The 14,567-nt window shown below is 41.8% G+C and overlaps 1 protein-coding gene across 3 annotated transcripts in view; it reads right to left on the bottom strand.

The window, feature by feature from the left end:
* The window catches only part of Tmem39a (transmembrane protein 39A), a 30,579-nt gene extending 16,162 nt beyond the window's left edge, over positions 1-14,417 (bottom strand). The window contains exons 1-3 of one of the 3 annotated variants that reach the window (XM_031363868.1): positions 14,117-14,417; positions 12,908-13,094; positions 2,776-2,998 (exon numbers count right to left, since the gene is read on the bottom strand). In XM_031363868.1, coding sequence (XP_031219728.1) covers positions 2,776-2,998; positions 12,908-13,020 — 336 coding nt within the window. In that variant the 5' untranslated portion in view covers positions 13,021-13,094; positions 14,117-14,417. Of the gene's footprint in view, positions 1-2,775; positions 2,999-12,907; positions 13,095-13,404; positions 13,522-14,116 lie in introns of those variants that run through there. The other 2 variants (XM_031363870.1, XM_031363871.1) reach the window with 2 other exon arrangements.
* Between the last annotated feature and the right edge of the window lie 150 nt (positions 14,418-14,567).

The raw sequence follows: 14,567 nt of genomic DNA, 5'->3' as shown, positions 1-14,567 counted from the left end.
CTACTTCTCTGCTCACGACAAACTGCTATATCTTCCCAAACATTTAAAAAATTACCTAAAATACTTTGGAAACTGTTTTATTGAAAAGCAAAGGGCTGGGCATGGCAATGACACATGTCTGGTCCACATAGCAATCCACTAACTCAAAAACAAAAAAAGTAGTAATCTAGAATTATGAGACTAATTCATCTAAATGCCACTTTATAATGTGTCCAATTAAACAGATGAGCTGGGATTCAGTTTTTAGGAGTTACTATTGCTCATCTCTCTACTACATTAACCTGAGTATCTACTGAGAAGACCTCTCCTACTTGGTATACACATTCTGCTCACTTAGTCTTTCTTTTTGTTTTGTTTTGTTTTTTGAGACAGGATTTCTCTGTGTAGCCCTGGCTGTCCTGGAACTCACTCTGTAGATCTGCCTGCCTCTGCCTCCCAAGTGCTGGAATTAAAGGCGTGTGCCACCACTGCCCGGCTCACTTAGTCTTTCTAACCTGATTTAGATGTCTGGAAAATTGCCTCCCTGAGGCAGTTACCCATGGCTTCCTCTGATTCTGTACATGTCACCATGACAGGAAGGAGAATGAAAGCTTTAGGAACAGTATCCTAGGAAATGGAATGGGATATATTTTAATTCTGATGGTCAAAATATCTGCAAGTTTCTAAATTTGCTTCCAAAAGAAAAATCTGAATTTATCAATTAATTCAATAAATAGGTATTTAACACTCAAAATATGGCAGGTACCCTTCCTGACACCAAGGACATGGTGCTGAGGAAGGCGGCAAACGCTCCTACTTTCCTGCCTCTTACTCTCTGCTGTAGTTTAAGATGGAAACAGATTCAGTAGATCCTGCTCTACCTTCATGGTAAAACTTTTATCTGGGCACTGATTCCTAGACATGGTTCCTTCCTGAGCTTCCTTTCCAAGAACTGCTCTGGGCACATAGATGAAGTATATGGTCTACACTCATTAAGTTCATAGTCAAAGCAGGGAGAAAAGGAACTATAAAAGAAATTCATCTTGATACCAACTCATTACAATTCTTATATTAAAATACAAAGTCTCGCTGGGCAGTGGTGGCACATGCCTTTAATCCCAGCACTTAGGAGGCAGAGGCAGGCAGATTTCTGAGTTCAAAGCCAGCCTGGTCTACAGAGTAAGTTCCAGGACAGCCAGGGCTGCTACACAGAGAAACCCTGTCTCGAAAAACCAAAAAAAAAAAAAAAAACCCACAAAGTCTCTTAGCATGAAGTGTAAATGGTCAATACAGAAAAGTCTTAACAGTTAATTCTAAGAACAATCAAATGATATAAATTCTTAAAAACTTTAAAAACATATTCCCTTCCCATATCTCCCTACCTAGAAGGTTCTCAAATATTTTGTAGCCAATACATATAAATTAAGAGAACAGTAGCTTCTGCCTAGATAACATGCATGTCAAGTCTTCTGACTAGAATCATGGACATTTACAGACAACGTTTACGGAAAACTTTCTCTGCTTCATGATTATCACTACCTTCCCACATAAAGGAAAAGAGAGCAAAAGAAGATTTGAAAGAGCGGGGCAGTGGTGGTAATTAATTCCAGCACTTGGGAGGAGAGACAGGTGGATTTCTGAGTTCAAGACAACCCTGGTCTACAGAGTGAATTCCAGGACAGCCAGGGCTACACAGAGAAACCCTGTCTCAAAAAAAAAACCCGAAAAATTGTAAGACTTATTTTTATAATTTTTAACTATGTGTATGCATGTCTGTGTGTGGGCATGTGCACACGAGTGTCCATGAAGAATAGAAGAGGGTGCTCTCTGGGCCTGGAGCTACAGGTAGGTGTGAGTCAGGACAGGTGTAGGAGCAGAACCTCACAGCCTGGAATATGTGAAGTCCTGTTTAAAAAACAAAAACAAAAACAAAAAATACTCTTTTGCCGGGCGGTGGTGGCACACACCTTTAGTCCCAGCACTTGGGAGGCAGAGACAGCCATATTTCTGAGTTCGAGGCCAGCCTGGTCTACAGAGTGAGTTCCAGGACAGCCAAGGCTACACAGAGAAACCCTGTCTCGAAAACAAAACAAAACAAACAAACAAACAAAAAAACCCCCAACTACTCTTTTATGCTTTCCTGTCCATTCCTAGATCACAAAGTTTAACTACATCTACCTTAAAAGTCACATATTAAAATGGCAGCTTCCACCCAAATAAGTTCTTTGACTAACAGTCTAAGGAAGAATTACATCAGACTGTCAGGTGTTACAAACATTTCAAAATTTGGGGGTTTGTTTCAATAATTATTATCCAAATTCAGCTTTTAAAGGTAAAGTTGATACTGGAAATAGACTTAGTGTATGTGTCTAGCATGCATAAGGTCCAGAGTCTGATTCCCACAACCACTGAAAAGGCTGCTAGAATTTAATCATAGTGGCATCTGGCAATGAATTTAATATGATGTAGAGAAAGTCAAATAGCACAAACTTTATGAGATGTTATTAAACATTGTCTGCATTCTAATTTCTATTTATTTCCTTTGGCAATATTTATATTTTAACAATTTTAGGAAGTTTTATTTCTGAAAATAATCTGATGTTTGGTAGTAAGCTACTTTATTAGAGGATTTATTTCTAGGTAGGTGGTAGCATTATGGAGGCAGGAGGAAAAGTAGTAGTTCAAGCTCATCCTTGGCTACATACTGATTTCAAGACCAGTCGTGGCTATGTGTGACACTGTCTGCAGCTGCTTTCTTGACTGCTGACAATGATCTAAAGGCATCTAAAGACTTACCAGTGAAGTACAAGATGCAGGATGATTGTATGGATACCACCACACCGTCTTATAGATGTTGATATACTGAATGAACAGAACAATCAGCAGGTAGATGAAGAAAAGAAATTCAAAGAACAGGCTCCCATCTACTGGTAAGTCAGGGATTTGGCAATGACGAACAGGACCTGGGGTAATTAAGGCTGTGGTGGGTGGGACTGGAAGGCCAATAGCACTACCATTCCTGAAAAAGAAATTACAGTTAACTCAGTGATAGCATTTGGTGTCATACCACATAAAAAGCCCTATTACCTCCTCCATCTACCTCTACTGCTGGCTTTCCCAACTCCTTCTCTTCCCCACACATTGTATGAGTGATCTAAGATGTAGCTATCTTACCATTGTCTCCTGGATAAGTAAGATTAAAATTTCTCTAGAGCTCACCTTAAATTTAGTCTCATCACACAATCCATGCTACCCACCCCATAGTCCTGACACTAGTACACGGCTTATTCTGCTGGCTGCCCAAATTAAAAAACCATCTAAGCTACAACGTGTCATGTCTCTCCGTATCCAACCACTCTCTAAAGGACTGGACTCTACTTTATAAAATTCTCTTTAGCTTCACTTTCCCTCTCAATGCACCATCTTGGTTCAACCATTCATCAATTTTCACCTAAATCACTGCCACAAACCCCAAGTCTATGTCTATCCTTCAAGGATCTTTCTAAGTGAAATTACTCTTAAAAACTTTAAAACAGTTCTTCATTGCCAATGATATAACAGCCAAACTTTTTCAGTAAGTTTACCTGCACCACATATGCTCTGTATGCTATGAGCTATCTGGGATGCATGTGTTATTCTTTCTGTGGACTTGTTCCCTTTAAACATACTAGGCTCACATTTTCATTTTCATTTCATTTCATTTCATACTAGGCTCAATTTCTCATACACATACTTATTGACAAAATTTGTATATGTTTTCTTATTCATTCTTCAAGACTTTTTGTTTTGCTTTAAGACAGAGTTTCCCCCATGTAACCCTGGAATTCACTCTGTAGACCAGGCTGGTCTTGAACATAGAGATCTGCCTGAGTCTGCCTCCAGAGTGTTGGGATTAAAGGTGTGTGCCACCAGGCTGGAGAGATGGCTCAGTAGTTTAAGAGCACTGACTGCTCTTCCAGAGATCCTAATTTAATTCCCAGCAAGCACACAATCATCTTGAGGCCCTCTTCTGGTGTCTCAAGAGAGCAGCAGTGTATTCACATACACAAAATGAATAAATAATTCTTTAAAAAAAAAAAAAAAAAACCAAAAGGGTGTGTGCCACCACCACCCAGCTTCATTCTTCAAGACTTTTAAGGGATTGGAGGAGGATGAATCCTACCTCAGTGACAGACAAGTAACTTGGCATGTACCAATTATCTGGGTTAGATCTGTAGAATCACAAACAAAAGAGGAGAAAAAAAAAAACCTAACTAGTTGGGAGGATAGCTAAAGGTGCTAGGTGCCAAGATTTGAACACGGGGCCATACAGAAAGCAAAACAAGACTCCTGCAAGTTGTCCCCTGCGTATGCTCCCCATGCACAAGAGAAAGGGCTGGGGTGGGGTGCTTTGGGGGATGCTACAAACATACCCTCTGTGAGGTTTATTCTAACTCCAAACTGGTGCATCTCTCTTCATCAAATTTAAATTAATTATGCCTTTATTATTGTATTTTTAAATTCCACCACATAATTTTTGCATCTAGATTTATGTCTTAGCTACTAGTTCATAATCCTGAGGACAGAAAATAATTTCCTTAATTCACTGCGGATATAAAGGAGTCAGCAGACCAGTACAGTCACGAAAGAGAAAAAAAAAATCTTTCAAAAGATAAAGTAAGATAAACCCTTAGCCAGACTAACCAGAGGGCACAGAGACAGTATCCAAATTATTAAAATCAGAAATGAAAAGGGAGACATAACAACGAAATATATCTTAAAATAATTATTCTGTTTGTTGAATATTAACAGTTGAAAATAATAAAATCTCTGTGCCCCAGTGTAGGGGAATGTCAGGGTGTCAGGGCTAGTAAGCGGGAGAGGGTGGGGTGGTGAACAGGGGGAGGGAGGGAGGAAACAGTGTATTTTTTTTGTTTTTTTGGGTTTGGGGTTTTTTTGGGGGGGGAACTGGGAAAGGAGAAATCATATGACATGTAATAAAGAAAATAGGAAAAAATATATTAAAATCATGTTCTACAAAAAAATACAAAAAAAAAAATCACATCTGAAAGCTCTAGAACAAAAAGCAGCAGACACACTCAAGAGGAAAAGATAGCAGGAAATAATCAAAGTGAGGGTTGAGGGACTCACAGAGATCAGGGAGCCGATAGGGGTCTGACTTAGCTCCTGGGAGTGTGTGATATGGCTGAGTAGCTAGCTTGGTGTTCTTGTGGGAATCCTAATAGTGGAAGCAGGGGCTGTTCCTGTCTGTCTTTCCTACTTATGTGACCCTTTTCCTCCTAGGGGTTTGCCTTGCCCAGCCTTAATGTGATGGTATGTGCCTGGTACTATTGTAACTTGTTATGCTATGGTTGGCTGATGTACCTGGGAGGCCTGCTCTTCTCTGAAGGAAGGAAGAGGAGGTGAACTGGGGAAGAGAGGAGGTAAATGGTGATGGGGGGTTGGAAGAAAGGCTAGGGGGAAGTAAGGTGTGGTCAGGATATAATCTATGAGAGGAAGAAAATATTATAAAAAAAATTTAAAAAAAAAGACAAAGTTAGAACTGTTAGTCCCTGTCTTCTTGTTCTTCTGTCCATGCTTGCTAGACAGAAAGAGCTTAGCTATCCACAGTGAGAAGACAGGGACAGAAAATAAAGTTTCCAGGGACTAGTTAGAGATCTAAAAGTTGACTCTTATTTACACAACAAGGAAAAGAATGTTTGGTTTTAATATCCAGAGAAGGAACAATATTAGTGCTACCACTCTAAAATTTCCAAATATAGGATTCCAACTGGTATGTGGCATTTACAGTACTTTGAGAGACTCCTGGGAACATGAACTTTGCTCATGCTGAATAGTGAAGAACAGTATGACTTGAATGGAAAGGATCAGGGCCACAGCTACCTCCCTTCAGCTAGCCACAACTGTGGAAATCAAAGGTACTGAGGAAATGTCATAAAACAAGGAGCCTGTAATCTAAACAAATGAATAATTCTTGTTCCCCTTCAGTCAAAATAAAGGGTGAAAGCATGTGTAACTCACATGCCATTTAAGAGTTTAAAGGACATAAAAGGTTCTCCAAGGGAAGTAGATACTTGTTCCAAAAACCAAGCCAATGGAATGCTTGTTTGAAAACAGACACTTAAAACAAAGTACTGACACAGAAGACTCACACTTGTGATACTCTCTGCAGCTTTAGCTTTTTTAAACTTTAAGCCAAAAGGCAAGAGACTAAGGTCAGATAAAGCAATAAAGGGCATCAGAAGGAAAAGGAAAGCATTCTTATATAAACAGAATCTGTAAGACCAAGCCATCTTCTAAATAGTTGAAAGTTCTAACTAAAATCATTTAAATAACTGAACAATACATACATTAAAATACTATATTATACTATATATGGTTATAAACTAATCAAAAATAAAAATACCAAGAAATTTAAGAATTGATACATTTAGTCAATGTGTATCAGAAGATTAATTACTAAATATTTAGGAAAAATAAAAATAAAATTCCTGGTCTGAGGCTATGGTTCACTGGTAGAGTACCTGTATAACCTGTGGAAGGAAGGCCCTGGGTTCCATCCATAGTACACAGAAGGCAGGGAGAACCATTTAACATGATACAAATTCAGATTTGAGAGCCCCAACGTTTCTGCTGTTTTGTTGCTGTTGTACTGAATGTCTGATGCTCCTGCTTCTACCTCTGGTATAATGGAATTTCAAGCCCATCTGCCACCATCCTGGTTCAAGGGTTTGCTGAGATCTAACCCAGGGCCTCTAGTATGTTAACCTGTACTCTATCTACCCAGTTATATTCCCTAGCCAGTCTTAAGAATTCTACTCAGGGCCGGGCAGTGGTGGCGCACGCCTTTAATCCCAGCACTTGGGAGGCACAGGCAGGTGGATTTCTGAGTTCGAGGTCAGCCTGGTCTACAGAGTGAGTTCCAGGACAGCCAGGGCTATACAGAGAAACCCTGTCTCAAAAAAACAACAAAAAAAAGAATTCTACTCAGGATGTACTTAATTCCAACACCAGCAATTTGTTAAGACATATACAAGGTACTGACTATCAAGAAAGCTCATTAGAAACTAAACACCCTAGGTTTTTCTTTCTTTCTTCTTTTTTTAAACAGGTCTCCTGATGGCCTAGGAATCCCTACATAGATAGACCAGGCTAACTTGAACTCACAGAGCTCTCCCTGCCTCTGTCTCCAGGCACTGGGATTACACTGTTCACCACTGCACTGGGCAACACCAAGGTTTTCATTGCAGACTAGCCACAAGAGCACTCACTCTCTCAGCTAACACCAGACTTACCAAGGGAAAGCTAGCGTGGAGCTAACTTGACTGGATTTAGAACCACTGAGACATACCTGTGGGCCTGTGTAAGGGCTTTCCAGAAAAGTTCGCAAAGAAGGGAAAACTCACTGTAAATGGGACCTGCCACCCACAGCTTAAGATGAAATGGAGAAGAGGAAGTGGGACTAGTAGCACAGTTCCCAGGTCTCCCAAGAAGTGGAGTCCCAACTGCATGCCACACCTCTATGACCTGTCAACATGTGTCACCTGCGTCCCTGAGGGGACCACAAGAAACCCTCCCTTCCATAACCTACCTTTATGAGGCTTTGCCACTACAATAAGAAAAATAATTTATACAGCTGTGTTCACAAAGACCTACCAAGAGGACTGCATCTAGTATGTTCCACTAGATCTCCCTCCACTGATTAAAAATAAAACCACCTCCCCTAGATGGTAAGAATGATTCATGGTGACTCACACTGAATTTTACCATATGCTTACATAGAGTATGTGTATAAAGAAAGGCTCACACAGTGGGTAAGATCTTTGTAGGGCAGCAAGCAGCACACGTGGGATAAAAAGTAAATAAATCAAGGAAGAGAAAGCAGGTATAGTGGCACAAAGCTATAATCTCGGCACTTGGGAGCTCTCTGCAAGTTCAAGGCTGGACTGGGCTACACAGCAAGCTCCAACAAGTTGTCCTCAGACTCCAGAAATGTCATGGCCCTCAGACCCATTCCCATGCCCAAGTAAGTAAATAAGTCTCTCTGTGTGACAGCCCTGGCTATCCTGGAACTAGGTTTGTACCTTATAGACCAGGCTAGCCTCAAACTCAGAGACCTACTGGCCTCTGCCTCTCAAGAGCTGGGATAAAAGGCACACACACACACACTACCACATCCAGTTTATAAATGCAATTTTTGTTTTGTTTTGTTTTGTTTTTTTTCGAGACAGGGTTTCTCTGAAACCTTGACAGCCTTGGCTGTCCTGGAACTCACTCTGTAGACCAGGCTGGCCTCGAATTCAGAAATCTGCCTGCCTCTGCCTCCCAAGTGCTGAGACTAAAGGCAGGCGCCATTAACACCCGGCTATAAATGCAATTTTTAAACAGAGAAACAAGACTGTTTTATTTGGTGGGGGGAGGCAGTTTGATAAATGTAGCCCAGTGACACTGAACCTAGGTTCCTCCTCTTCCTACCTCACTAATGCTAGAACTACAGGCACTAGTGTGCCTCGATTAAAAATGTCTTTTTCCAAGCCAATCTTGTGAGGTAAACATATCATAAAATATCAATTATAGTCACAACGACTTTTAGTCTACCGAAAAGCACATTCTTCCATCCCCTCATCTAAAATTGCAATAATCACACATGTTAAAAGAGCAAGAAGGCTGGAGAATGGCAGATCAAACCAAACATGACCCAAACCTCAAAAGCCAAAAAAAGGCACAAGAAAGAATAAGAAAATATATCAGAACTCCCTCCTCAAAATAAATAAATAAATTTTAAAAGGTGCTATATGAGCACTGCTAAAGTCAGTTACAACTATCAACACTGCCTGGCTTGGTGGAACATGCCTTTAGCCCTTGTCCTTAGGAGGCAGAGGCAGGTGGACCAAGTCTGAAGCTATCGTGATTTACAGTTTGTTCCAGAACAGCCAGACTTTGTCTCAAATAACAACAACAACAACAATGTCATTTAAAAATACCAGCTTTTTCAAATATTTCTCTTTCCTCCCACTACACTGTTTACAGAACCCAAGAATAAGCAGAACTACCTAGGAATGACGCTTCAGCCTAGACATTTTTGTTTGAGATAGGGTCTAACTATGTAGCCAAAGCTGCCCTTGTGTTCTGGATCCTTCTACCTAAGCCTCCCGTGTACTGGGAACCACCATATGTGTACCACCAAAGCTGGGCTTCAGCTCCTTTTAAACTGCAAACTGCTGGGCTGGAGAGATGGTTAAGAGCAATGACTACTCTTCCAGAGGTCCTGAGTTCAATTCCCAGCAACCACATGGTGGCTCACAACCATCTGTGATGAGATCTGATGCCCTCTTCTGGTGCATCTGAAGACAAATACAGTGTATTTACATACAATAAATAAATAAATCTTTCAAAAAAAACAAAAAAAAACAAAAAAACCCCTGCAAACTGCTTCCTTTCCTTATCCTTAAAGATATTTTCAGCATTCCAGTAATTAAAACGTTAAAAGTCAGTCTATCTGAGAGGACCAGTAAACCTCACCAACTATCAGGATTTCCTGATCACTTTTTCCTTCTAAGCTACCTAGAGCAGATCAAGAAGAAGCCCAGGGGGCAGCCCTTAAACACAATTAACTAGAGGAATCCAAAAAGCCAGTCAACAAAGCTCACTCAGCTGATCTGTTTGGCTAGATGGGTAGCCCCTTGTACGCCCACAGCTCCAAAGCTATGCACTCAGTGGAAGAGAAGGACCTTCCACAAGTGGAAGAGGACCAGTGTTAGGTCAAGTGTGTATGAATAACTGTACTCCTCTGCTAGAACCTCCACACAAACTCTCAAATATATCAAGAGAGCCTGAAAGACAGGAGTGGAACTGACTCTGGGAACCAAAATCAAGACATGAAAAACCTCTTTTTAGGGGACCAAACAAGAATATTCAGGCAAAAATCTGACCAAACGCATGACTAGGTAAAATTATCTCTGCACTGCTGTATGATCATGCCTCCAGAGATTCACCATGCATAAGATCAGCAAAAATAACTCATTCTAGCCAGGCAGTGGTGGCACACGCCTTTAATCCCAGCGCTTGGGAGAAAAAGGCAGGCGGATTTCTGAGTTCGAGGCCAACCTGGTCTACAGAGTGAGTTCCAGGACAGCCAAGGCTACAGAGAAACCCTGTCTCGAAAAACCGGAAAAAAAGAAAAGAAAAGAAAAGAAACTCATCCTGGGCTGGCCATGTAGCTTAGTAGTTTAGTAGCAAAGCATGTGCTTAGCATGCTTTTGTGTGTGTGTGTGTGTGTGTAAAAATGGGGCTCACTGACAAAACTCCCGGTGCCAAACATGGGAAACCTCTCTTTGAGTTGTTGGTCAGAGGACTACAAACCTCCCCAAACAATACAGACTATTGTATTGCCTTCCAGACCTTAAAGGTAAGGTAAGACTCTTGTTGGTGGGCTGGAGAGATGGCTCAGTGGTTAAGAGCGCTGATTGCTCTTCCAGAGGACCTGAGTTCAATTCCCAGCAACCATATGGTGGCTCACAACCATCTGTAACGGGATCTAATGCCCTCTTCTGGTGTGTCTGAAGAGACATGCATACATAAAATAAATAAATCTTTAAAAAAAAACAAGTCTGGTTGATGATACCACATTCATCAGACACAGAACTAAGAGAACAGAGCTGAAATTGACCTGAAAACCTCCTGAGGACTAGTTCTCATAGTAAGTAGTGCTATGTAAGCTGCCAACAGAGAGAAGCAATCTTACCCAGCTGTAAAGCATATGAACCACAACAATGACTGGACCAGTAAGAGACCCCCAAGGGTACAATAGTGGCCCTTTTACCTTGGTAAGTAACTTGGCCAATAACTGTCTAACTGAACTTAAAGGTCACTCAATAAGAGGGAATTCATTCCTAGGAATGTAAACATACCCAACTATCCATGGCCAGAGAAGTCACAGACCTCAGAGGAAAACCTACTATTGTCATGTTCCTAAACCAGTATATTCTTTCTAACCATATTCTAAATATTTATTCATTATTCCCACAGATAAATGTAGCTCTCATCCCTCATCAAAGAAGCTTCTCTTTGCAGTGGATTGAGACTATTACAGAGATCCACAATTAGTCAAATGTAGTTAGCCTGGGAAGTACCCAACTCAAACTGCTACATCTGCAACAACCCCTACACCTAGGGCCTGGGAAAAAAAACACCACAGGAGCAGGCAGAAAGAGTCTACAGACAGTGCACCCTAAGCATGAATCTACATACACCTATGAAATCTCAAAAAGTTATGACTGCCAGGATACAACCAGCATGGTGTCAAGAGCAGCTGTCATGGCAACATGAACAGTAGTTCCACAGTCTCAACCACAGATGACAAGCTAAAGCCAGTGACTGCTGAGTGAGAGAGACTGCTTGCCCCTGGACCCAACTCCTACATAGGATGAGAGGTCAGCTCTAAATAATTATATATGAGCAACACTACATAGACTCAGTAGGTTGTATATACGTACGTACGTGTGTGTGTGTGTGTGTGTGTGTGTGTGTGTGTGTGTGTGTGTACATAACAGTAACTGAAGGGACATGGGAATTGGGGTGGGACTGATGTAGATACAGCACTCCTGTACAAAGTTCTAAAACAAAGCTCTGAAAACTGGGCACAGTGGTACATATCCTTGTAATCCCGGCAATAAGGACACAAGTAGATCCTTGGAGCCCAAAAGCTAGCCAGCCTAGCCTATCTGGTGACTTTCTGGCCACTGAGAGCCCATGTCACAAAAACAAAGGTAATAAATGCCTAAGGAATAACACCTCAGCTTGTCCTCTGGCCTACACATGTATGCACTCATGTATGCACTCGCTCACACTCTCTCTCTCTCTCTCTCTCTCTCTCTCTCTCTCTCTCTCTCACACACACACACACACACACACACACACACAAACCTAAAATTCTAGCATCTTATATAACATGGCACAATTCTTAACACTTTTAAGCTACAGTTTATGGTTATTATTAACATCAAACAACCTTTTGCCAGAATAACTTTTAATAACAAAATGTGAGGAGCTGCCGGGCAGTCGAGGCGCACGCCTTTAATCCCAGCACTTCGGAGGCGGAGGCAGGTGGATTTCTGAGTTCCAGGACAGCCTGGTCTACAGAGTGAGTTCCAGGACAGCCAGGGCTATACAGAGAAACCCTGTCTCAAAAAACTAAAAAAAAAAAAAAAAAAAAAAAAAAAAAAAAAAAAAAAAAAAAAAAAAAAAAAAAAAAAAAAATTGAGGGAGCTAAAGAGGAGGAAAAGGCTTATGAGCCCCCACCTCTAACTGAGGAGCTATGAACAGTTCATGGCTTCCTGGGGTGGGCGGATAAGTGAATTTTCTTTAAGGGTGTGGCTCCTGGTAGGCCAACCACATTTTCAGTAGATGGCCCCACTGCCAGAAGTAAATGAAAGGGACAAAGTGGACTCAATGGTTCCATGGTTAAGAGCATCATCTGCTCTTGCACAGGACCAAGGTTTGGTTCCCAAAATATGAACGGTGGCTCAGAACCATCTAAACCTCAGTTCTAAGGGATCCAACAATTTTGGCATCTATAGGCATCAGGCATGCAAATGGTGCACAGATAGACATGCAGACAAAACACCCATACACATTAAAAAAAAGAAAGAAAGAAAGAAAGAAAGAAAGGAGGAAAGAAAGAAGGAAAAAAAGAATTGGACACTTCTACTTTGTGGTCCCTTTGTAACTAACATCATTCTACCTGAAAAGAACTTTGAAACAGGAAACACCAAGTTTTCAGTCTTCAGAGGCAGAATTTCAACTTTAATGATAAGAACAAAGTTTAATAAGCAATCATTTGAATAGAATTACTTTTGCATTAGTCTTACTGATAATAGCAGATGACAAATTATGCAGAGTATTATGCACAGAATGACGTTTCCTTTACCTGTTCCTCAAGCCTGCTCCATTGCCACAGCCGCCGCCAACCAAAGTCTGCATGGAAGGCAGAGCTGACCGGCTCAGTTGCTGCCGACTGGGACCCCTCCGTCTACTGGGCATGTCCAGGAACCAGGTAGTTTCCAGTGCCACCTGAAGTTGCAATCCAGGCTAATGGCTGTCAACTTATTTCAACTCTGAATAATAATAAAAACAAAAAAACGAAATATCGTAACTTTTTATAGAAGTCAGTGTTAACAAGCAAGTGGCCAATGTTAAAACTAAGTGAGCAGATCTTATAAAATCCAGATTGAATTTTCAAGTAAATGTTCCCGTTCCTAATTTCTGCTTGGATCTGGGGGTAAGGTCAGAGGCTTAAAATTCTGATCTCAGCTTTATTCAGCATTAAGGCAACTCACAATTTGTATCTTCTGTTGCTGACTTTTTGTTAAATAAAACAGACTACAATCTACAAGGTTTTAGTCTAGAAGAAACACCACAACTTACTCAATTCTACTTTGACTTCACATTAAAGTCACTTGAAATACAGGAAACAGCATCGCTGTCCAAATTAACAGGTTGTTATCGAGGAATCTGGCTGAGATAAGACTTGCCTCACGTTTCTGACCTTGACCAAGTCATTTAACCAGTTTGTTTCTTCATTTCATTCAAATGGTTGCCCGTTTCAGAAAACCTTCTGTAAAACCACTAAGAAGTTAAATGAAAACTGCAAAATTAAAGGGCGAAAAAGATCTTCATGGGGGGTTGGGGGGGGAGGGCGGACGACAATGTTTTCCTCAATTTAGACAAATATGGTTCTGCCAACATACACCAAATATTTCCTAAATACAACAAAAAATACTCTGGACGACTACATGCTGAAAAAAAATTTTTTTCGGAACATTACTACTGCAGAGGGATCCAATGTTCCCTACTCCTGATCCTCTGACTGCAGGCTAACAAACGCCAGGTGGGACAAAGACTCCACACTGTTAAAGGCAAAGACAGCTGACCCCTGCTCAATTAAAGAGTAAGTAAGGTGAGGGCAAAAGGCTGGGATGCAGTAGCGAGAGATAGTTTAAGGTGGAAGGAGAGAAACCACAAACAGTACTCGACTAGCCTCCAAGACGGAATCACCTACTGGTCCCAGCCCGGCGGTCGAAAGGACCGAAGCACGCCAGGGACGGCGAGATGACAAAGCCGGTTAAGTAAAACTCACGCATGGAACAGGCTGGCCACGGAGAGGGATCCCTGGGAGGAGGAGGCGGCTTCACGGACCCGACCCCGGGCACCCGAACTCACTCCCTTCTTTGAAGCGCTCCAAAACAGCTGCCGGGACGCAGGCAGGATCCCACTGGAGAGTGGAAGGAAGGTGTCGGGTCTCTAGGTTACCAGACCCAGACCGCGAGTCCGTGCCAGAGCCAGAGCTAAAGTCAGAAGCGCAGCCCGACCCCATCACCAAGACTCATCATCCTCAGCCTCCATCGCCCAGGAGCTGAGGAGACGTGGCAGCGCACAGCGATGACGTCAGCTGTGCGTCGAGCTAGCCCCCGGAAACAGACTTGCAGCCAGCAGAGCCGGCTCGCCATCCGCCCGGTGCACCTGCGCAGTGGGACTCTCCCTCTCCCGGGCTTTCCGGCCGATGCATGGCTTGAGGAGGTTTTTTTTTT

Source organism: Mastomys coucha, unplaced genomic scaffold, assembly GCF_008632895.1.
Source record: "Mastomys coucha isolate ucsf_1 unplaced genomic scaffold, UCSF_Mcou_1 pScaffold12, whole genome shotgun sequence".
NCBI classification, from domain to species: domain Eukaryota; kingdom Metazoa; phylum Chordata; class Mammalia; order Rodentia; family Muridae; genus Mastomys; species Mastomys coucha.
This window is presented reverse-complemented; position numbering and strand designations above follow the sequence as displayed.